This window comes from Tiliqua scincoides, chromosome 3, assembly GCF_035046505.1.
Source record: "Tiliqua scincoides isolate rTilSci1 chromosome 3, rTilSci1.hap2, whole genome shotgun sequence".
NCBI classification, from domain to species: Eukaryota; Metazoa; Chordata; class Lepidosauria; order Squamata; family Scincidae; genus Tiliqua; species Tiliqua scincoides.
The window spans coordinates 154,674,851-154,699,591 of NC_089823.1; the positions used below are offsets into that span (position 1 = coordinate 154,674,851).

The window sequence follows — 24,741 nt, forward strand, 5'->3', positions numbered from 1 at the left end:
TACTACAAATACATACACTCCCTGCACTTCCTCTTGTCCAGAGGCTTTCCCTCCCCAAAACTCCACTTAACTCAGTGGCTAAAGGTCCAAAGCCTCCAGTCCAAGTCCAATCCAGTCTCCAAAGCACAGTCCAGTGCAGCAGAGTACCTTCCTCCATTTCCTCTCCAGCAGAGTGTCTCCTCCAGCAGGGTCCTGGCAATCCTCTCTTCTATGTCCTCCAGCAGGGTCCTGGCAGTCCCCTTCTTCAGTAGGTCTGGACCAGGTCACTCTATCTGGCCAGATTCCCTCTGGCTCAGCTCTTTGCACCTTCTGAAGCTGCCTTTTATTATGCAGCCCCTTGTTAAGTCTAAATGCAGCTCAGCTGTGAGCTACCTCGGTAGCTCATTCAAAGTCCCATCAAGGTCAAATGAAGCTCAGGTGTCCATCCAGGTCTCCATTGGCCTTGATTGATTACAGCTGTGGAGCCAGCCCTGCCCTTCCCAGAGTTGTCAAACAGCTGTCAAAACATGGAATAGCTGTCAACACCACATCATCCGCCTGATGATCTTCTGATCTTCCATTACACTCCCCATTTTCAATTTTTAAAAAGCCCGGGCATGATGCCACTTCTGGTTGTGACATCACTTCCGGGGCAACATTCTGAACTTGGCACGAGGCTACATTATCATTAGCTATGCCACTGCCCTGAATTCAGAAAACTAGCAACTCAGGGAAAAGTTGAAATGAGAACTCTTTTTCCTGACATCCAATGTTCTATGTAAAGGAGTTATTATGCATAATTAAAATATTTGTATTCTGCTTTTTCTTCTTGTACAAAGTGGCTCAGGGTTAATTAAAAAAACTATCTAAAAACAGTATTACCACAAAATCTGGTACAACGGGAGTGGGGTGGGGAGAGAGAGAGTGCACACACACCCCCCCCCCCCAAGGCTAACTTCAGATGAAAAATCTTCCGTCCTCAACAGAAGGTAATGGGGATAAGACGAACATCCCAGTGCAGGGAGTTCCACATCCTGCTGCGGACAATGTCCCCTCCCATTGAGGGCAGTGGGGCACGTAAGAAGGCCTCTGCTGATGACCTTAAAGAATGGACAGCCTCATGCAAGTGGAGGCACACTCCATCAGCCCCCACTCACAGCCGGTGGTACAGTACTGACATGGGTTTATGTGCCCTCCCCCCATGAATATAGGCCTATGCAATTAACCGATGAAGCACAGAAAGAGTATCTCGGTGGATTCAACCTTGGTTGCCTGATTTATGAATAAGCCACATGTGACTGAAAGTTTGCAGACAATGCCGGTGTGGCATTATGTTCATTACAGAAATGCATCAGCCATCTGTTCCTTTGGCAAAAGAGTCATGATTAAGTATCATGTGACTTATGCTTCTAGCAATGCAACCTACTCTGTTTATGATGCTGCTATTTATGTACAGGGTTGTCTTACAAAGAAGACACTCTCAAAAGGACCCAGAAGTTTTTGGGTTTTTTTGTAGTCACAAAGTCTAACAAAAACGCTGCACGTTGACATATGCTAGATGTTGTTCAGAAAAAAGATGATCCTTCTGTCAGCCATATAGAAATGTAATATGATATGAAATATGTAATATGAATGACTTCATACCATCCATTCAATTTACATGTAACACTTGATTATTTCTATTTTCTTTTGTTTTAAAAATCTTTTACCTAATTTTCCTTGCTATGCTGCAGTGCAAAGTGGCTTACATTCGTACACGCAAAACATTAAAATAAGAGTAAAATCCATTGAAAACAAAACATCCCACAGCAAAGCAGCAACAATAACAAACACCCTGCCCCCCAATAACAAAAGCCAATTGTAACAAATCAATTAATGGAATAAAGCAATCCTGGGGAAGGGAGGAGTTGTGTGTGAAGGAGGTTCTTTTATGGTTTTTCTCTGTTTTTCAGAGAAACTTAGGTCTGCAATCCTATGCACATTGAGGTGAGTGAAAGCCCCAATGAACTTAATAGGACTGAAATTCTGAGTAATCACATACAAGGTCAAGACCTTGAGAGGGGTATGTGTGTGTGCCCACACTAAAGACCCTGTTTTCCTAAGATATGAGCCATGATTATAATCAATTACCACTCTCTTAATGAACACAAAGCAGACTCTTTGGAAGCCTGAAAGTTGCTTTCAGAATGGGCAATCCAGAACCCAATCCTATGCCTTGTCTACTCAGAAGTAAGTCTCATTATAGTCAACGGGGTTTACTCCTAAGTGTGGATAGGATTGCAGCCTCAGCCACCACAGGTCACATGTTTTACCACTTGCCAATCATATTGGTGCATCATCCTCGGAGACATACAGAAGCTTGATCTACTAAAAGCCACACATAATCTGATCAAACACAACCCACTCTACATGGCTCCATCCATCTTATTTATTGTCTGTGTGCAGATGGCATGTCACGTAACCTCCTTTTAAGCAACGCATATTAGGGACAGAGATGGAGGCAGGATTTGAATGGATCCAGCTCTATGTAGCAAGAGGATTTTTTTTTTTTATAGTGCCAAAGCATTCAGAGATCATTCAAGACTTGTTTTGGTTTGGAGTGGGGGATAGTTTGATATGGGTTTTCATGTATGTGGTTGATTGTGATGAGATTGATCAAATGCTGAAGATTCAAACAGGATCTATGTCTAGTTCAGGTTTTTAGTAGCTTGATAAATCTGCATTGGATTCCAGACTTGGAGGGAGGGAGGCTGCAGGCATTATTCCTGTATAAGCTCTGAATGTTTGGGTCTCCAATGCAAAAATCTGCAGTCTTGGGTATACACTATCATTTCCAAGCCAGGGATGCAATTTTAGAGTGGCTATCAAGATGAAAGGCTTTACAGTAAGAATAACCCTGTAATTTCCAGCTTGAATCACAAGGGATGGATAACGCAGGGCAACAGGAGCAGCAGAATCAATTCGGTTGTATTGCTCTGCACAAGCCAGTGCTTTGTCAAATGCTGTGCCAAGCTGTCTGTTGGAGAAGCAAAGCACACTCTCAAGTCAAAATGCCATGTCGAACATTTCAGCAAGTTGCACTCCGGGCCCTGGGCTTAGATTGCTACCATGGAGAAACGTGTCAAACCTGGAGGGGTATGTGACAGCAGTCCAAAAGCCCCAACTCTTCACATTTCTAGCACTGAGCCTGTTAGCTGGCCCTTTTTGTTTGTTTGTTCAGAGCACAAATCAATTGCTTCAGCCAGCTAGTACCATACTCCTCAACACAATGACTCATGAGTAAGAATGACTTACAGCTCAATGAAGGGATGTTCAGCCTTCCTTGTGTTGCAGAGGAAGTGATGGCAGAGCTGCTCATTCAGATCAGGTTGCTTGTGCAGGGTTCCACAAAATCCTGCAGCAGATCCTGGCTACCTCAAAGGCTTCTGAATTCAAACTCAGTTCCTTCGGTACTCCAGTCTTGCAAGTTCCGAGCACAGAGGAAAAAAAGGCATAATCACCCTTCCGAGAGCACCATCAAAGTGCACAGTACTTTACTAAGTACTAGCAGAGATATCCTTGCCTTGGGCTGCTTAGAATTTAAGATCTGATGCAGGGAAGACAACAGAGGAAGCGGAGGGGAATTGAGGCAGGAGTAAACCAAGGAAAACTATTGGGAGACTGCCTGGTGTGAAGACAGGAGCTGGACATGGAAAGCTAGCCATTCCATGTCACTGCCAGTCAAAGCATTACTGCTGAAGGACATCAACATACTTCTTCCAGCTCTTGAAGTCCCATCTCCTCTTGAAGGTGAGCACAGCAGAGACAATTTGCCTAGTCATCTGCACAGGGTTCTCTCTTTTACCATCACAATTCCTTTCCACCGCCCAAGGGCTAGATAGATCCTCACGCTTCCCAGGCATCCAGATTTTTAAGTGTTAGGAAGTTCTAAACTGCAGATTCACAATTCAAAATCAACCCATGCCGCAAAAAGCCACACTTGAGCCTAGACTTCAGGCTTGTGTTTCTCTCAGGGCTACTTCACAAGTTGCGACAGCAAAGGCAGGTCCTTCTTGTTTCACCCCAGATCTTTGGAAGGAGATTCTTATACCTGAAAACCACATGACAAATGTGCTCTTGCAACCATAATTGGCCTAGACCTCCAGAGAATGTTTACTGTGTGCCTTGAGACATGTGAATGCCCTTCAACCATTACAAAAAAAACAGGGGCAGTCTATGGTGAAATGGAGTCATCAGCGTTTGCTGCTTGTGCAGGGCACAACCCTGTGCGTGACAACATGTCATGAGTGATTCTGTGTTGCTATAATACAGGTGCATCTGTAGAGTGCAAAAAAACCCCCAAAGAAACCTTGTGCTGAACCTGGGTTAGGTAGATCCACTAGCTTCTATAGTTACTGAACATGACAATATTGCAAACCATGTCCTGTAATTCCAGTTTGCCTTTTTTTTTAATTGAATGAATTCAATGTCTATTTTGTTGCCATGGTCCCACTTTCCAAATGTGCACTGTATCTCCTAACTCCATCTTGGTTTCTTAGCTGACATATCCTAGAGAGAGCAGGAATTCACCCTGGAGAGGGTGAGGAATGGCTCTCTCTAATCAAGATCATGATAATAAAGGGTCATTGATGTAGCTGTAACACATAAGGGTATCTATGAGGCACCTTCCTCTGAGGTCCTACAGATTTGGGCTCTCCACCTTGGCATAATCATGCTGAGATTTCATGTGTGTACACACGGAGTAGTAGTCACATGCGTATTGGCAACAATTTACAGCTGGATGGACTGGAATTAGCCAACCATTTTGAAACCAACAAGAATTTCAACCCATAACCTTTGGATGGACACTGTCAAGCGAAGACTTGTTCATTGCCTTTTTGATATGCCAAGACTAAGCCTGTGCGCTAGAATATATTTGTGTGAATGCACAAATCACTGTGTGGATGATTTGTGTGGATGCACCACAAGCATGCCCCATGCTAAGCACTTATAATCTGCGTATATTGTATGAGTCAGCTTCAGGGTTCCATTTGGGCTAGCTTTCAAAACAGCTACATCTGAGATAGCTCACTTTAAAATGAAAACTCTATTTATTAAGCAGTTTGCCCTTAAAAAAATGCCCATGTGAAGCACTAGAACACTACTCAGCTGGATAGGAATTAATTCCAGATCTGTTTATCTCCGCTGTGAATTTTATTTAGCAACTTAATCCAACATTGTTGAATTAATTATACTTCATACATTATAAAGGACTGAACTTATTAAATATATATATTTCAAAAAAGTACATACAATTAGAAGAAGCCCTTTATAACCTCATTAAAATATATTCTATGCTGCTACTTTAGGCCTTGACCTCTTACATAGTTACTATAACATGCAAGTCCTGCACAGGAATTCAGTGATGTACTGCTGAATAGGGCCAGTCTTAAGAACTTGGAGGCCCAACTGGGAACCTTTTATGCAGGGCTCCAGGTTCACAGCCCAATCCTATGCACATTTACTCAAAAGTAAGTCCCATTGTGGTCAATGGAGCATACTCCCACTTAAGAGTGCACAGGATTTCAGCCTTAGAAATACAAATAAAATGTATTATAGACTTTATATCTCTATGGTAGTATGGAAAGCATTCAAAACATGCACTTAAAAAGTGCATGCGAGTTAATGGACCAAATTGATCCAAGAGTATTTTAATATAAAATTGTATGCAAGACTAGATTGCTCTAGTGCGTAGACCCTCAGGTGGGGGGCCCAATTGGAAGCAACTGGTCCAATTGGCTTAAAGCCAGCCCTGCTGCTGAAGCAGTAGCAGTGGAAAAAATCTCTGCATCATAAGTGATCAGACTGGAGGTAGGCAACACCAACATCATAGTCCTCATATTTAGTGGGAACGGTGCTACTGGGAGGGGGTGACTACTGCAAATTAAGGTTACAGCATTATTTTGTTTCTGTGCACTCAGTTCTGTACATGAACCAACCTAGAGTCTGGGGAGGGGGGAAGCACCAGGGATTTAACCTGGGACTGTCTGCACGCAAAGCATATTCTGTACTACCATTGTACTATAGGCTGCCCATGTCATTGAAACATATAGAATTATAGAATTCTTTGAAAAGGTCAACAGGCATGTGGATGTGGGAGAACCTGTGGACATTATATATCTGGACTTTCAGAAGGCGTTTGACACGGTCCCTCACCAAAGGCTACTGAAAAAACTCCACAGTCAGGGAATTAGAGGACAGGTCCTCTCATGAACTGAGAACTGGTTGGAGGCCAGGAAGCAGAGAGTGGGTGTCAATGGGCAATTTTCACAATGGAGAGAGGTGAAAAGCGGTGTGCCCCAAGGATCTGTCCTGGGATCGGTGCTTTTCAACCTCTTCATAAATGACCTGGAGACAGGGTTGAGCAGTGAGGTGGCTAAGTTTGCAGACAACACCAAGCTTTTCCGAGTGGTGAAGACCAGAAGTGATTGTGAGGAGCTCCAGAAGGATCTCTCCAGACTGGCAGAATGGGCAGCAAAATGGCAAATGCGCTTGAATGTCAGTAAGTGTAAAGTCGTGCACATTGGGGCAAAAAATCAAAACTTTAGATATAGGCTGATGGGTTCTGAGCTGTCTGTGACAGATCAGGAGAGAGATCTTGGGGTGGTGGTGGACAGGTCGATGAAAGTGTGGACCCAATGTGCGGCGGCAGTGAAGAAGGCCAATTCTATGCTTGGGATCATTAGGAAGGGTATTGAGAACAAAACGGCTAATATTATAATGCCATTATACAAATCGATGGTAAGGCCACACCTGGAGTATTGTGTCCAGTTCTGGTCGCCGCATCTCAAAAAAGACATAGTGGAAATGGAAAAGGTGCAAAAGAGAGCGACCAAGATGATTATGGGGCTGGGGCACCTTCCTTATGAGGAAAGGCTACGGCGTTTGGGCCTCTTCAGCCTAGAAAAGAGACGCCTGAGGGGGGACATGATTGAGACATACAAAATTATGCAGGGGATGGACAGAGTGGATAGGGAGATGCTCTTTACACTCTCACATAATACCAGAACCAGGGGACATACACTAAAATTGAGTGCTGTGAGAGTTAGGACAGACAAAAGAAAATATTTCTTTACTCAGCGTGTGGTCGGTCTGTGGAACTCCTTGCCACAGGATGTGGTGCTGGTGTCTAGCCTAGACGCCTTTAAAAGGGGATTGGACACGTTTCTGGAGGAAAAATCCATTACGGGGTACAAGCCATGATGTGTATGCGCAACCTCCTGATTTTAGAAATGGGTTATGTCAGAATGCCAGATGCAAGGGAGGGCACCAGGATGAGGTCTCTTGTTATCTGGTGTGCTCCCTGGGGCATTTGGTGGGCCACTGTGAGATACAGGAAGCTGGACTAGATGGGCCTATGGCCTGATCCAGTGGGGCTGTTCTTATGTTCTTATGAAACAAATAAGAACCCCACTCAGGCTTTCTGTAGGAATATCAGAGCAGACAAAAGGCTCTGAACTGGGGCAACTGTGCTTTCTAACAGGATCTCTCTGAGATTGCAATTCTATAACTCTTTCCTGGGAGTAAGCTCCTGTGAACACAATGAGATTTACTTCTGAGTAGGTGTACTTAGTATTGTGCTATAATACTAGTTATTCATTCCAGGAATTCTCTGTATTCTAGCCCTCACAGATGCTTAAATGCTTACCTGTGCTGAGCATTTGTCAAGCTTCAAGTCAACCCATTTGATTTTAGCAGGACTGTCCAGAGAGTAGGATACTACTCTCAAAAGGAATCAAAGTGGCCGAACTAGGCCCAAAGTAATCAAACCCAGCCATATTAATGTTAACTTCAATAAGGAGCTAGAGATAAATCAATGCTAGACAAAAAACTATCAAGAAAGCTTCTAAGAGGGAACTACAGACAAAGAAGAATAAAAATATCATTCGTATCCTTTTAGGGCTTTAATATTCAGCATGAAGTGTATTGCTAAGTGCATAAACAGCTTCTTGGTTACATTTGTAAAAAATAAAAATAAGTCAAGAAGCTTTTAGATGTACTTCTTTCTATTTTGCTATAGAAAAGAGAATTGGCTTTTGTGAGCAAGGGAAAACCTCACAACCTTCTCAATTTTTGCTCTTGGACGGAAAGTCAGAGGGGTTCATATTTTGGGATGGTGAACACTTCTCCATAGGCACTAAGAACAACTCTCTATGTGAGGGGAGCACTCTTCAAATGATTCTATCCGGGCTCTTTGTGGCGATAGAATTAAGGCTAAGAGTAGCTGAAGAATGCCCATAATGACATCAGATGATTCTATCCGGGCTCTTTGAGACGATATAGTTAAGGCTAAGAGTAGCTGAAGAATGCCCATAATGACATCAGGCAGTTGGGAGAGAATGCAAGTTACAATAGGAGCACAGTGGCTTCGTATTTTAAGAGTGATATTTAATTCACTCGTATTAAATATCATATTTAGTTCATAGATTCCTCTATGCAAAAAAATTTTTCTATGGAAAAAATGTTCTGTACTGTTAAATCTGCTTCCTCTGTTTTGTTCGTCATGAGGACTTTTAATACGCAGCGATAGAACATCCTGAGATGCTCACCCAAGGAAATAGATCTTGGTTAAGCAATCAAACAGGCAAAACCCCCTCCCTGCTGAAAGTAGCTAGGAAAGGCTACCAGGAAAGTGGCAGAACATGGACAGCAGGGATTCTCAAGTGAGATCCGGAAATTGTGTGCAATAGTTCCTGTCTAAAGAATTGGCAAGTTCATCTCAACTCTCTTTATAAGAATTCTTAGAAATAAAGCTTTTGAACATTCTTGAAGTTCAATCCTGAGCTGCCCGTTACAGTGGGACTGTCACAGTGCCAAAACGGCTGTCGCGGCATCCTACAACCAACAGGGCAGCTGCTGGCAGCACCTCAGAGAACATTCATCACCTTCCCCGGGTAAGGCAAGCAGCCCTGCAATGTGCCAGTGGCCCAACACAGAGGCTCTGGATGCAGAGGAGCAGAGCTCCTCTGGTCTCATCTTCCCTTCCACCCCACTCTCTCCCCTGGCATGCCTCCTCCCCAACCCCTCATGCCCCCACCTACCTCTCCACCTCTTGCAGTTTCGGGCAACCACAGAGCGGCGGAGCAGTGGCAGTCCACCAGTGCTAGCCCAGCACTCAGAGTTCAGGACTGGGCTCTAAGTGAAGAATTTTGTACCACGACTATAATTAAATCGTAATTCAACCAGTTTTTAACCAAACTCACCTTTATTTATTTTGATTTCCATTTATTTTCTTTGACCTACACTTTCACTTCCTAGGTGTTGCTCTTCCAATTTTTTGTCCCTTCTTGCATTTCATTTATATATGATTAGGAGATGAAAGAATTACTGTAGTAACTCTGTAGTAATTACTGTAGTCGCCTATAAGGCGAGAAATTTCCACCAATAAATCAAGTGTAGATTGACACCTCCTCTTAACTGCAGGTCACTCAGTGGTTAGGGCTGTTCATGCTTGTCTTGGCAGCCAGAAGCTTTGAGGAGCTTAAAAAGTGCATATGGAGGGTCTATGAAGCATCTGGGGATCATCTGAGTGATTGCAAACAGCTTACAAACAAGCAGTTTTGTTTACAATTGTCAGCACCTCTGTTTACATTTGTCAGAGCTCCATTGCAGAAACTTCTGAGCAGGTTCAACTCCAAACTTAAAAGTGCCTCTTAAAATGACAGTGAACAGTATAAAAAGTTGTCTGGCAGCAATTGAAGCAGAGTGCTGTGCTGTGGTAAGTTGTTTATGTTGCTTTATATTGGTGCTGCATTTGTTCTGGGTGGTTTTTAAAACTGCAAATGCTTTTCTGCAGTTTCAAACCAGGATTGTTGTTTTTTTTCTTAGCAATTCAATGCAATGTTAAATTTTGTTGCTTTGGGGCTATGGCCCACAGTGTTACATAAGCGTCTTGTTAATGTCTTCAAAAACAGTGGTGTGGCTCAGATTCTTTCCCCCCTTTCAGTCAGGCTCCAGAGCAAGCTGCAGCTCCACCTCATTAGCACCAGTCCCCAAGTTTTACCCCTGACTTATCCAAGGATCATGGAGCATGCCATGATTTTTGGCTGAAAATATGCCCTCGACTCATCTTTGAGATTGTCTTATAGGTGAATATCTATGGTAAAGGATGGATACTTTTAAGAAACAAGTAGTGATCCTGAGAATCATGAGGGGAGCACAAAGTTAAGCACATGCTGTTCTGCAATGAATGCCTTGTGCCTACTGGCCATGCTGGTGTGCAGGCTTCCACGTTGATTTGCGCATTAGAATAGTATTACCATGTTTTCAGATGTAGTTCTTTTTCCACCACATAGCAGACTAAGGCAGGCTTTTGTAGACATGAAACAGCAACTGACCCCTTATGTGGAAACCTGACTTGCTGCAAGGATTACATTTTCTGAGTGATTATTTCAGGCTTACTTGCTTGATCATCTGCAATGAGAGAGAATCATTTACGGGCAACCTGGGAGGGTAGCGTATGTAAGATGAAAGATACTTGATTCACAAGCCATCAGTGATATAAATGAAAAATATCAGATATGTGTAGGAAAGAGGGCAATCAAAAATTTGTGGGTTAGTACCTTTTGTGGGTTTATTTGCATGTTACAAACCCTGTTAATAGTATTTAATTTATTTCTCCGGTATTAATATTTCTTCTGCAATAAAAACATGAAATAAACTTATTTGGGCATGTGAATTCCCCCCCCCCCAAGAGGGCTCAGATCATGGTGAATTTACAAATTCACGCACTTGCAAAGTTCTAAAGTTGACTTCCAAGAATAGAATGACCCTATCCAAACAACACGACCTGTTTAAATCATCATCATCACCATCATCACCAACACCACTGCTATCACCAACATATTATGCAGTTCTGATGACATATGTGTTGGAGCAGATGAGTTTGTGCTTCAGGAGAAAGTGAGCTGCCCAGATGTTGCATAGTAACCAGAGCTGTCTGTGGAAAATCGCTGAGAGAGGTAGATGGAATCCAGCTTAGCTTCTCCAAAATAGAAGTTCTCAAAAAACTGAAAGAGAAGAGGTAGACATAATGAAAGACAGCCCAGAAAAGAGCAAGCTTGCAAACTAACTTCCGATATACATTTGACAAATGGGTCTCAATATTTGCCTTTCCCTCACATGGAAAGGAGCTACCCCAAACCCAATTCAGTTTTCTTCTTACCAAGATTAACTAGTGTTGCCACATAACATATAAAATATCATGGGGGGGTGTGCTTTTTTTCTTTCTTTTTTTAAGTACAGCAACAGCACAACTTTTGTTCCATCTGATCTGAAAGGAAGAGCTCTGCTCAGCCTCATGGCTCACAACCATTAGGCTACATCAGTACAATTACCAAGGATCATTTCCTTACATTTTTCTTACGCATTTGTTAGATGTCTGAAGAAGATGGCCACAGGAGAAAGAAAATGCCTGACTTTATAACTGAGTATATAGTTAGAGCTGGTGTAATATGGTGGCTAAGAGACTGACAGTCCAATCCTAACCAGTCTGGGCAACCAGACTGCATAGCCTGTGCTGTATCCAGTTCATGTGAGGAGGTGGCTGGAGGTCTCCTCAGAGTAAGTGATTATTATTTTCCCTTAGCCTTAGTAATGTCCCAGCCTGCCTTTTGAGGCTACTCAGATCTCTGCCATCTATATAGCTGGAGGAAGTTTGAGTGGCCCTGTGTAAGTCTGCTTAGACCAGGAGGGAGGATAAGATATGGCGGAGGAAGACTTCATTGATCCTGCACTTGTGGGGCCTGATCTGCTCCCCATTCTTCCCTCCCTCACCCACAAACACCTTCACCTCCAAAACACTCTCTCGCCACCCTCTCCCAGTCCCTGCGCCAGTCAGCATGAAACTTTGACTATGGCTAGGGGCCCAGTTCTAGCACTGGAGGGCTGGCACAGCCCATTCTGGCACAGCCCATTCTGCCAGTGATGCTTGCTTCCAAGTCATCGTTTAGTACTTTATGATATTTTTATGATGACTAGCGCCAGTGTAGCAACCAGCTGATGTGCACCACTGCTTACCTGGGGGGCAGGGAGGGGTCACTGCCAGGCACTTTATAATGGGGATCTCTTTGGTGAAAACTGCTTTGTAATGTCCATGACAAATTAAAATAAGTTTATTTAAATTACATAGTTACCAACATGCACTGTGCAAGTAGCCACCTTTGGTCAGTTTTATCTCAGATAAACTAGTGAATTAGACACAAAAGGCTCTCTGTCTCAGGTCAAAAACTTGTGCTATTAAAGCCCCTTTTTCTTCAACAAAGCCTTTCAAGGGCACTTTAAAAACACGCTACTGAAAAAGAGTTCAAGAGAAAACCACTCCAGTGATTAACACTGTACAGGAGACAGATGAAAATATGACATCAGAATGTATTATAAGACAGCTCAGTCATACTGCTTAGAAGAAGCATCACGTTCAAGTGCTTTTCTCCATTCCATTAAGAAGCAGGAAATTGCTGTGCCTTAAAATGCAAGCAAGTAATGCCTTCGGAGAACCACAAATACACTAATTTCAAACTGGGTTTAATGCTGCTGTGCCAAGGGGTCAACAAGGGCTGAGTGGTTTAGCTTCTCCATCACAGAGACCTTATAATTCCATATTCCAGCAGACTTCTCTTGCATTTTGTATCTGTCCCTACAGACCTTAGCTCAAGATGGGCACATATAGCTCTTCTTGCTATTAAGGACCCCCAGTGGCTTTGAAAAATCTAAAGGTTCATTAAGCCCTGCTCATTCAGAGCTGATGATCCATTGATTCCTGTGAGTGTAACCAGTGAAATTCAAGTATCTCCTTGGCAGACATAATGTTACATTTCACCTCTTTCCAGAAATGTATTGAGCTCTCGCTGGCATAGAAGATCTCAAACAACTTTTTAATTGGCACTGGTCATTTGTATTATGTCTCAAAGACTCTTCCAGAATTTCCCAAAACGCAGCACTTGACCCAATAAGTGTTTGCTGCTGAAACCTGATGGGGAGAGTGTAGCTCCACCTGAACAAGGATACATTAAGGAAAACTGCAGCTGCCCGAGCCAACTGCTGCACCATTATTCTTGCAGCAGAGTATGGGCAGGATGGGCATCCCAATGGAGTCAAATGGAAGTGGGGCTTGGCAAAAAAAAGGGAGAGGAGGTTGGGAAAATAATGCGTTTTAAAAATCCTTAAAAACAGAAATAGCCAGATGGGAACCCATTCCAAAACCAAAGTTCCATGTGGCATCATGGTGGTTTATTGGTTAGTGGGGAAAAGAGTTATGTGAATCGACTTTAAGAACTAGTCCTACAAAACCTGAAGTGCTAAAACATCAACATAGTGGTTGAAAGTGCAACTTACATTTAAAAAGACCTGGTGTTACATGGAAGGTCTATAATGAATTTGGAATAATTAGAATTCTAGAACAATAAAGGTTTAGATAATGAGCGTTTGACTTGTATTTGTTCTTGTTAAACCTAGCAAGAATAAATTTTATTGAGGCTTAAAAAAAAGAGAACTATCTTAATGTGATATTTAAAATGAAGCAAAAGCAGGATTAAAAAGATTACTAAAATAAACTCTGTTTCACACAATTATGAAATGAAATACAATCCAGAATGAGGTTCCAAAATCTTATGCTTGCAAATTCTAGATAAAAATATCTCACAGATAAGAAATAATTGGGTGTGTGTAAGGGTACTTTAAAAAACATTTTGACTGAATACAATATTCAGAGAATAATTTTCTGTAGACTGCAGCAGTTTTGACAGGGCATGTACTTTGTATTCAGTGGCCAGAAACAGGATTTTAAGACTACACCTGTTTTTATTTTCCATATATTTTAAATAAGTAGCTCTCACAGGTCCTCATAATCCTTCAATTCTGCTTTCTCAGCAAATAGGATGCTCCCTACATAACAGGAAATTGTAACTGTCAGGTTGTTTGTGAGCCTGAAGATGTTTCTAAAGTTAGGAGATATTGAAACATTTTTTGCAGTGAGGGAAATGTTGCAGTGTTAAATTCTAAGGGGATTATCTGCCACAAGACAAGCTAGAATTGGAAGCAAAATGCATATAGGATATTGCAAATATACATCTGAGAAAACAAAAGCAAGCTAAGTTTTCAAATATGGCAGTTTCTCTTTGAAAACAGGCTCAGCTATAAGCTTTGCATGTATTAATTTAGGCCCAAATCCTAACCAATTTTCCCACATTGACACAGCTGTGGCAACAGGGCATGTGCTGCATCTTGCAGTTGGGCATCAGTCAGAGGCCTCCTCAATTTAAGGGAATATTTGTTCCCTTACCTCAGAGCTGCAGTGCCCTTACCCCGCTGCTGGAAAGTTGGTTAGGATTGTGCCCTTAGTGCTGTCTATTGCAGAACTTCTTTTACCAAAAAAATAAGAGGACACAGCTGTGAAAATAAAACCTGTGGCATTGTGTGGTTGCAGAAGCAAAGCTGTCAGATAGTTTGCCAAAGGTGTTAAATGCCAACAGGCACTGAGAAGGCCAGGAGGTCCCTTCAGGAACACTGTTCCATCTAAGATGCATGCCTGAATGGCTGCGCATCTCCAAGCTGAGCTCTGTGCAGTGCAGAGCTTGGCAACTAGGAAGTTTGGAGATGATGCATTGATATTATCACCTCACATCCGGAAGTGGTGTCATGATGCTGCGCAGCTATAGAAGGGGTCTGTACTCCAGCATGGACCCCTTACAGGGAACACTGTTCAGGAAGCATAACTAAGCTTTTTTAAGCCTGTGCTCTTTGCCATAGTGATTTGGTTACTAATGCAGCACCTGTGTTGTGACTGAAGACTACTCTGTCCACTAGTGCACTGGAGAATCTCTGAGATGGGTCGTGCCATTCTGAGCCAACATATAGTTGTCCCACACCACTGCAGGCTATGCATGGCTTGCTCTCCTCAGGGAATGTAAAGCTGTCCGAGGGATTACCTGCCTCTCCCACTTCTGATGCGCCTCATCAAGGATGAGAACTCGATTCATAAAGACTTGATTCAAATTGTGAAAATGTGTTTTCCGTGACTTGTGGGAACTCGAGTCACGTGTGTCATTGACTAGGACTCTGACTCACAACTTGTGGCAGTGACTTGGAAAAGACTCATGACTTCTAGAAATTAAAGTCACAAAAACTCATTTTTTTGTGCTCATGATTTGGTTTTGTGTCTGTGGGTGGTTGTTTACTATTTTTTTTTTTGCTGCTTCCACATCATGTGAAAGCCCTCTTGGGGTGATCCAGAAGCCAGCATTCCGACTGGTATGAGCAACAGACGTGGTGGGAGGAGAGCAGGTTGGTTCCAGGAAGTGGGGCTGGGAGGTGGAAGGCTTAATGTGGATGGGGGGGAGGAACCAGAAGTAGGTGGGGCAGCCAGGAAACAGGAAAGGAAGCGGGCTCTCTTGCCCATCTAGGAAGGGATAGATGATACATTGAACAGATGAATGGCCTGATTTCTTTTTCTGGATGAGGGAGGGGAGAAGGAAAAGCCCAATGGAGGGGAAGGGGGTTCTTGCAATAGGAACTAGTGGCTGGATACAAGACCAGGGAGGGGGCAAAGGAGACGGGCAAACTTGGGAGGAGGTGTTTCCTTGCAATAGGAGGAAGGAAGCCCCATTGACTGAACAGGACTTCTGAATAGAGCCACAGACAACTGGGTCATAATTCTCTGGTCTGCTGCGGGCAACCCTCCATCGCGCCTGCTGCTTCTGTCTCTCTCACACTGTCAATCCCCTCCCACCTTGCCAAGCTCAGCCACCTCCTGTTTGTCCTTGCAGGCTGTGCTGCTCGGCACTTCTTCTGAAGGAGGAATCGACAGTAGTGATATGAATGGGAGGGGTCGTCGTGGGGTTCATAAAGAACAGATCATTTTTCTGTATTGCTACACTCAGTTGAATAACTGTACTGCTTTGTTTACAAAAATGCAATGAAAATGGTGGTTGAAGTGAAGGACTTCACTATATCGCTGACAGCAGATGGGATGGGAACATTAAGGGAGCGTTAAGTAAGAACTCCAAGACACACAAACCATCAGCACCTCCATGTTTTCTGCAGAGCCGCACCTGACTCGCATCTTGATTCACTTCTCATAAAGATTTGGACTCAAGTCAAAATGACTCTAAAAAGGGCCCAGGACAAGGGCTGCCCGTTATGACTCACGAGTTGAGTCAAGGGGCAGAGACTTGCAGCTCTGGGACAGCGACTCCAGCACATCCCTGCTCCTCGTTGAGGCATACAGTGCCCAGCTTAGAGAGACTGTCTCCATTCAACAGGCATCTTTACTCCCTATAACCTTATGGGATAAACAGTCTCTAAGTTTGGATATTCCATAAAACCACCCATTTCTAAAGATGTGTGCTACTTTGATGCATTTGAAAACAAAAGACAGAAAAGAGAGAACTCAAGTGTGCTTCCGCAGAGAACTTTGCTAGAACAATTGATTTTTGGAAAGGTAGCTAGCTGTACATTAATCACACACTGCAAAGGTTTAAAGGACAGACACACCCTATTTAATTCTTACCTTCACTTCAAACTTTCAACTTTTATTATCTCATCTCCTCACTCTCACAGTCTCCAGGTGACAGGAGTCACCAGAGACCACAAGTGGGTAGATGAGGGCAATGGTGTAGTCAAAAAGACATGGAATTCTCTCAAAGAAAAGAGGCTTTGGGAACACGGACAGCAGCAAAAGGTCTCTGATATCTAAAAGTCAATTTCTTGCTTTTAAAAGAGGTTTCTGTGACCCTGCCTTCTATGCCTGTGTTTATTAAGGTCACCTTCACCTATTGCATGTAAGAACCCCAACAGATTGGGAAATAACTTTTTTCACAACTTCCATTTCATAAGAAGGAGGGGAACAGTTGGATTTCATATAAAATGCCACAAGAAAGATATCTTTGGATGTGAACGGTTAAATATATCAGTGCCCTTTTCTATTTCCTCCAGTCATTTTTCCATCAAATATCTTAAGAAAAAGTGGGGAGGGGGGAAAATAAAGGTTTCTCTCTCACACTAGCCCTTCCATGCTGCTAAGGCATTGCTTTTCCATATTCTTTTGGAAGGGGTTCTCACACTGCTCTTAATACAGTACTTTATTCCCCATTTCAGTCTTGCAGTGCTGATCCAGCAGCAACTGTTACCCTGCAGATGCCTGATCTTGTCTGATCTTGGAAGCTAAGCAGGGTCAGGCCTGGTTAGTACTTGGATGGGAGACCACCTGGGAATACCGGGTGCTGTAGGCTTATACCATAGTCTTTCGAGACTGAAGGTTGCCAACCAGTGCTGATCCCCAAGCAAAGGCCAAAATAGGCAGTACATTGCTGTGCCAGCCATACCAAGTAAAAAAGTGCTCCTTTATTTTATATTAGTCCAACTGAACTTTACTGCAAAAGTGAAATTAAAATGCTGAAAAAATAAGAAAAAAGACTTAGAGCTCATTCCTATCCAATTTTCCAGCACTGGCGTAGTCGCAATGCAGCCGCAAGGTAAGGGAACTAATGTTCCCATACCTTAAGGAGGCCTCTGGGACTGCCTCTCCACAACAGGATGCAGTGCATGCCCCATTGGCATGGCTGCACCAGCACTGGAAAACTGGATAGGATTGGGCCCTTAGTTTGTTGTGTGAAGCCACAATGGGGTTTCTCAAGTCTGCGCCAGCTATTTTGCTGGTGCAGATTTGAGAGTCTCCATGTCGTGCTACACAGCTCAACATGGAGGATTGAATACAGTGGACAGGGTTTTACTAATCCCACCCCCCTCCTGCCCTGGTTCCTCTTCCTGCCTCACCCTCCCCCTGCCCTGGAACGTCTCCCCCCAACCCCCAAGGCCCTCACTGCTGAGCGGAGCTCTTACTGTGCAGTGTCTGTCCAGCACTGGGCTCAAAGTCAACTGGCACTGGGCCAGCACTGGTGCTCACTCATCTCTGGGTATCACAGAGGTGCTTTATGGCATGTTTGTGACACCCAGTGCCAGTGCTGGACCACCATGGGATTGGACCCTAAGAGATGGAAGCACGATTCACTCATGTCCACTTCCACATGGACGGAATGTTCATCTCACCATGAGGGGCATGGGGAGATGGGCCACTCATGCTCCCTTCTTTCACTGTTTGTGGTTCTGTATTGGTTTCTTTACAATACAAGATGTATTTACAATACAACGCTATGCCTATCTATTCAGAAGTAAGTCTCACTGTGTTCAGAGGGGCTTAATCCCAGGAAAGAGTGTATAGCAATGCATTCTTAGACCAGCAGTGCTGGTGAATGGGCCATTTTCTCTGCATTACACAAAACTGTGAGAACTGGTCTTACTACTGTAGTAACAGCTAGTGCATTTTATATATCACAGCAGAGTCTTTACTGCACACTCTCATTATTCATAGAGAGAAGATGACAAAATTAAGGCTTGATGAGTGGCAGTCCCTTATTTTACTCAGTCAAATAAATAATATTTCTTCACATTTTCCCCGCAGTATGGATCACTATATATATTTTGCAAATGCGTCATTCTAACTTCAGACCTGCAATACAGTTTTTAATACATCTAAAAATGAAAGCAATAAGTTCCAAAGGGTGGTTAGAGAGTGGGTCATTACTTTTGCCAGCAGAGAGTTTAGGTGACAATGGGGCACACACAAGGAAAACAGCAGGTTTGATATGGGCATCAAACTCAATTAGTATCTTCTTTCATATTTTCTCTCAACTTCCTAAGCCAACTAAGAGACAGTCTTCTCCAATGCATCCCACTGCAATCTCTCAATCCAATTAAGAACGTCTCCTAAATATTTATTTGTTTGAGAAATTTATATTCTGCCTTTCCCATGCCAAAGCAAATGACCAAGGTGGCTTACAAAGCTCCATGGTAGAGTACAAATGAGTTTTTACAATACTGTACTACAGGCAGCTTGTAGAACCCTTCTCTTTCAGATGGAATCCTTCACAGCATGGTCGTCACATCTGGGTATGCCTTCTGAACACAATATGCGCTGCCACAGAGATGTGCTCACAGGCCTAGTTTTCACTCATGTACTAAATCTTTTTCTAGTCTTTAATGCTTCGTCCTGCAGGCGGAAGCTCAAATTATTGAATGCTTTTTGATACAAAAATGTTCCTCCACACAGGAAACTAGACATTGCAGTATAAAGGGTTTAACTAAGCTTTCTCACTGACATGCAACTTTTCTGTGGAAAGCATCCAGAGTTTTGGTGAGACAGTGCACTTTCAGTGGAAGTGCACTTTCACGGCTCATGAAAGGCCCTCATCTGCTCACTCAAGGACACCTTTTGTGAATGCAACTCTTCCTCCATTCATGAAAGGCGCTTTTGTTGATGGCATACCATTGTGCCAAAGCTCTGGGTGCCAGCACACATCTCCAAGTGCAGAGAATTATTTTTGTATGGAAGATAATTCTATCATGTAAGCCCTCCATCTGCAGTCTGAAGTGGCACAGTCCAGGTGCAGGGTTACCACATCCGTGAGAACTAAGCAATGCTGGAGCCATGTTCTAGGGTGGTTGTCAGGCAAAGCCTTGTGCTGTCCCCTTCCATGATGCTCATGTGCACTTAAGCACATACACTGCTCAGGTTGGGAAAGGAGAGGGGACAGTCTCTGAGTGCTCATCCATCAGTGCCCTGGCAGTACTGAGAAAGATTACTTCCCTTTCCTTTCTGAATCTGCATGCCTGGGAAAGGACATGGGTACTAACGCTAGCCATCACTCTTCTTCCAGTGCTGCAAATGCTGAGGGTGAAGCATCCAGAGAAAGTTTCTCTTTCCTTTCCCAGTAATGCGGGTCAAGACAGGAGAGGAGATGATCTATGGAGGTTTCTCCCTCCCAGGAGGCTTCTCCTGGGACTGGTGCTTTTCAGCATCTTCATAAATGACCTGGAGACAGAGTTGAGCTGTGAGGTGGCTAAGTTTGCGGACGACACCAAACTTTTCCAAGTGGTGAAGACCAGAAAAGATTGTGAGGAGCTCCAGAAGGCTCTCTCCAAACTGGCAAAATGGGCAACAAAATGGCAGATGCATTTCAATGTAAGTAAGTGTAAAGTAACACACACTGGGACAAAAAAAATCAAAACTTCACATATAGGCTAATGGGTTCTGAACTGGCTGTGATGCCTCAGGAGAGGGATCTTGGGGTGCTGGTGGACAACTCAAAGAAAGTGTATTGAGAATAAGACGGCTAATATTATAATATATTATAATGCCATTGTACAAATACCATTGTACAAGGCCACACCTGGAGTACTGCGTCCAGTTCTGGTTGCCACATCTTAGAAAGGATATTGTGGAAATGGAAAAGGTGCAAAAAAGAGCAACTAAAATGATTACTGGATACCTCCCTTATGAGGAAAGGCTACAGCATTTGTGGCTCTTCAGTCTAGAAAAACAGCACCTGAGGGGGAACATGATTGAGACATACAAAATTATGCAGGGGTTAGATAGAGTGTATAGAGAGATACTCTTTTTCCTCTCACATAACTCCGGAACCAGGGGACATCTGCTAAAAGTGAGTGTTGGGAGAGTTAGGACAAACAAAAGAAAATATTTCTTTACTCAGCATATAGTTAGTCTTTGGAACTCCTTGCCACAGAATATGGTGATGGCATCTGGCCTAGATGCCTTTAAAAGCAACTGGGCAAATTTCTGGAGGAAAAGTTCATCACAGGTTACAAACTATGATGTGTATGTGCAATTTTAGAAGTGATTTTAGAAGTGGGTTACCTCAGAATGCCAGATGCAAGGAATGGCACCAGGATGCAGGTCTCTTGTTGTCTTGTGTGCTCCCTGGGGCATTTAGTGGGTCACTGTGAGATACAGGAAGCTGGACTAGATCGGCCTATGGCCTGATCCAGCTGGGTTGTTATGTTCAGTACCACTGGAGATCCAGTATCTCTGTAAGTTGCTCTATCCTCTCTCACCCTCCACAAATAGGCTTCCTCAGAGGTCCATATCACTGCAGGGGCATCTGAAGTAGCTAGTTGCAGATAGGAAGGATGAGGAAGAGACCAACTATGTGTGTTGTTCAGTAGAGTGAGTTACACTGCCACTGCCTCCGGTTACTGCACTGGGTGGATTAAGGGTTGGCTGGTTGTGCCCTCAGGCCCTGGTTGACCAAAAATTTAAAAAAACAACTCTCTTATGTGACACATGACCACTACTGGCTGCTAACAAATATTGAGCTCAGCCTATATTGGCCATGTGTGTTTAATGGCAACTACAGCTCAAAGGTTGGAGATAAAGTGTAAAGAAATTGTTCGAGATGAATTAGTACAAAATCAGTCCAAGTTGACTCCTACATGCTCAAAAAATCATGTGAATGAGCATTCACTTAGTGCCTGGAACATCAAGAATTGGTTAAGGTACATCCTCAGCACTTGACAAGGTGAAATTTGATAAATGCATGATAACAACACCCTGGTTGCAATGGAACATTTTTACCTCTCTTGATACCTTAAACCTGGCTCCTAACATCAGACAGCACTTCAATACAGAGCAAGCCAAGGTGCAGACTGGACAGAATGTCAGGTTGCGTGAGTTTCCCCCTAACACGCATGAAGCAGCCTCAGACTGAAGAGATAGTAGTCAGGAATCTATGTAAGCCAGCAGTTTGCAAGCTATAAATACCAACATTTCAAAAATCTGTATCTGTTTTATGTTTCTGCCCCAAGACTTCAGGTGGGCTATAAAAAGAAGATGAAAAACAACCAACCAACCAACCAAAGCAACATTTTTAGCTAAGGTTTTAAGAATACTTTGAGGTGAGACTTTTGTAAACACAGTCACTATGTTCCTGTAGAGCAGAGGTTCTCAAACTTTGAGGGAGCTTTACTCCCTCAGTAAGTTCTTGTGGGAGAGGGACTAGGGCAGCCTCCTAGTCTTTGCACCCGCTTTTAGTGAACGTTCCAAGCCTCGGGGGGGGGGCGCTGTGCAGGGCTCCCTGCACCTCCTGCAGCCCTGCCTTCTTGAACTAAGTGCAAAGCACCCCCCTTGCCCCCCTCAGCGACGTGATCCTGGGGTTCCCGTCACTGCCTCCCTCCCCTTCCCCCGCCCCTTAAAGGGATGGGGAACCATTACATGAACTGGTGGGTCGTAACCCACTAGTTTGAGAACCACTGCTGTAGAGCATTCAAGAAACACTTGCTTCTCTCTTGCCTGGGTTCTGCGGCTCCCTTCAGGCTACCTTTTCTAAAATGTGATGCCACTTTGGCTTTCAAACCTAGGAACAGCTACAATAAATCACAAGGCTAATGTATACCAGGCTACCAGCATAGCAGCACTGCAGCTTCTTTCATGAAAGCTTAAACATGCCAGGACAAACTATGGCTTTTAAATCACCTGTCATGAGTGCAACAAGCATGAGAAACATTAATAGATTTGCCTGAGGTGGAGCTGGGCAGCAGGAGGACAAGTAGGGAGGAAGGGAAAGCAGAGTTATTTAAAACTTCCTTCACGTAATTTCTCTGCTCCACACTTTGAGCAGCCTGGCCTGGATTTCACTGCTACTGTCAGAGGTATTGATCAGTTTCAAAGCTTTGCTTTTGCCGAACGTGGCAAGGCCAAAGAGGGACCATTTGGAATTAATTAAAAAAGAAGAAAACCCTGTAGTTCTGCTGAGAATCTCAATACTCCAATACCATGGGAAAAACAACTCATTGCAATGCCTTGCAGTTAAAATCTACCACCAACATGCAGCATTCTCATCAGATGAAATGCTCACGTTCACTCATTCAGGCAAGCACGCGCACAGCCACACACACAAATGTATGCAGTCAGTCTGTAGGAAGTTCTTTCTGCTGAAAAATAACCACATAAAGCACCGCCTTAGGATAAGGGTACTGGAGATTAATGGTACAAAACTGTCCCTTGTGAATCAGCACTGTAGGCTAACAGAGACATAAACCATCATTAGTTCATAGTGGTTCATCCATAGAATCAAATACCCACCTTATTAGCATAGGAGTTAGGGAATCAGCCTGAAGAGAAGAACATTATGGGCAGGGGGAGGTGAAGAGGAGGGGTTAGACGAAGCAGATGCTTTGCAGATGACAGCAACTGACTATCCAGTATTGCTTTATCAGCATCACACATTACCCTTTTCAAGCAGTGGTTACTGTAAGGACGGAAGACTAACACAGCGAGGGAAATAGACACAGGACTACTTTACTGGTACGACAGAGTGCGGGGTCACAAAAGGAAAGTCTCTATCATACTGACATGGCTTTCATGGGTGTTTTGTTTGTCTTGTCTGGCAAGTCAAAGCATCTTAACCACTCCCATTCTGAGTAGCCCACTGGGGCATTCACCATCAGGACCCATCTAGGCTCCTGGGCCATTGGCTCAGGCACTCCATCAAAAGAAAAAACTACAATTCTGACTGCCATTTTACCCACTGCAGCTGCAGCTTCTGGTTTTCCCTCTAAGATTAACTCCCCCCCCCCCGATTCCACAGGGTTGCACATTAATCTCTGAAAGCCAAATTTGCACAGTTATTTGGAAGCAGCAAAGAAGTCACATGAGGACTCCATCACCTAATTTTCACGTGGCTGCCTGAAATCTTGTTTCCACCACAAAGTTAAAATCAGTAGAGCTAACACATCTTGAGGGGAAGCTAATACCAAGGAGTTCTCTTGTAGGTATGTTTCATGATGGCAACGTCACATAACCTCCTCATTTGAAACATGGTGGTAGTCACAAAAAAATCATGAATGAGCTCTATGCCACAATTGGGAAAAGAAGTGGGGGAATTTGTTTTTAGCACTCTATATAAAGATAGGAATTGTGACAGAGGCAGAGTTCGTGTTACAAGCAAGGTCATTCTTCACACACTGGCTCGCAGCCCTAACAGCAGCACATACTCTGCTAGTGTTATGAAATAACTTTTATCAGTTCCTATATTAGGCATCATAAGCATCCCCAGATTTCAACCTACGTATAAATGTTGAGATCTATAGATGCTACAAAATACAGGAGTGGGGAGCAAAGAGAGCATTTTATTGTGAAATATTCCAATAAAAATTCACACCTGACATGTCTCAAAGCTGTCAACTACTGCTTCTGAAGGAAGTTTAAAGCACCAGCCACCACTGAAGAAGAACCAGTAGCTCAAAATGTGTCAGATGGGAATTGTAACTGCAGTATTTCAATATGAAATACCTTTTCAGCACATTGGTTCATCTTTGAACTGTTGCCTTCGGGCAGACGATACAGAACTATTAGAGCAAGCACCACACGCACCACGAGCCACGATGTTGTACAGCTACCAAAGGGATCCACACACCAACACAGACCCCTTAGAGGAAACAGTGGTTCCCACCTATATTTTTTGTGGAATTTATTGCTACTGTTCTTCCCACTCCCACTCGGTCTATAGGTGCCACCACAAAACACATTCTTTATAAAAAGGCATTCTAAACAATTCAGCATTGCCTAAAACTGCAGCTGCTACAGTATTCATTCAATTTTTATCCCACCTTTCTTCCCAAAGGGCATCCAAGGCAGCTCACAATAAAATACATATCCATTAAAATACATCGATGATAAAATACATAAAAAGACATTTTAAAAACCAACCAGTGGCAAACAGCAGCAATAAAAAAACCATCAGTCATAAAATCATCAAATAATTAATAAAACAATACGCTTTGGTTTGCAACCAGCATACCCTTACTGGGTTGCAAAGGGTTTTAAAAATAAGAACATTTTCAGGCCTCACCAGAAGGTTTCCAACAAGGGATCAG

The 24,741-nt window shown here is 43.4% G+C and overlaps 1 protein-coding gene and 1 pseudogene across 4 annotated transcripts in view; one reads left to right on the forward strand and one right to left on the reverse strand.

Moving 5' to 3' along the window:
- Positions 1-9,222: 9,222 nt before the first annotated feature.
- The window catches only part of ASCC1 (activating signal cointegrator 1 complex subunit 1), an 82,734-nt gene continuing 67,215 nt past the window's right edge, over positions 9,223-24,741 (reverse strand). For all 4 annotated transcript variants that reach the window (XM_066621698.1, XM_066621697.1, XM_066621695.1 and 1 more), the window contains one exon: positions 9,223-11,027. In XM_066621698.1, the coding sequence (XP_066477795.1) occupies positions 10,911-11,027 (117 nt within the window). In that variant the 3' untranslated portion in view covers positions 9,223-10,910. The remainder of the gene's footprint in view (positions 11,028-24,741) is intronic.
- On the forward strand, positions 17,124-17,243 carry LOC136646220 (5S ribosomal RNA; annotated as a pseudogene).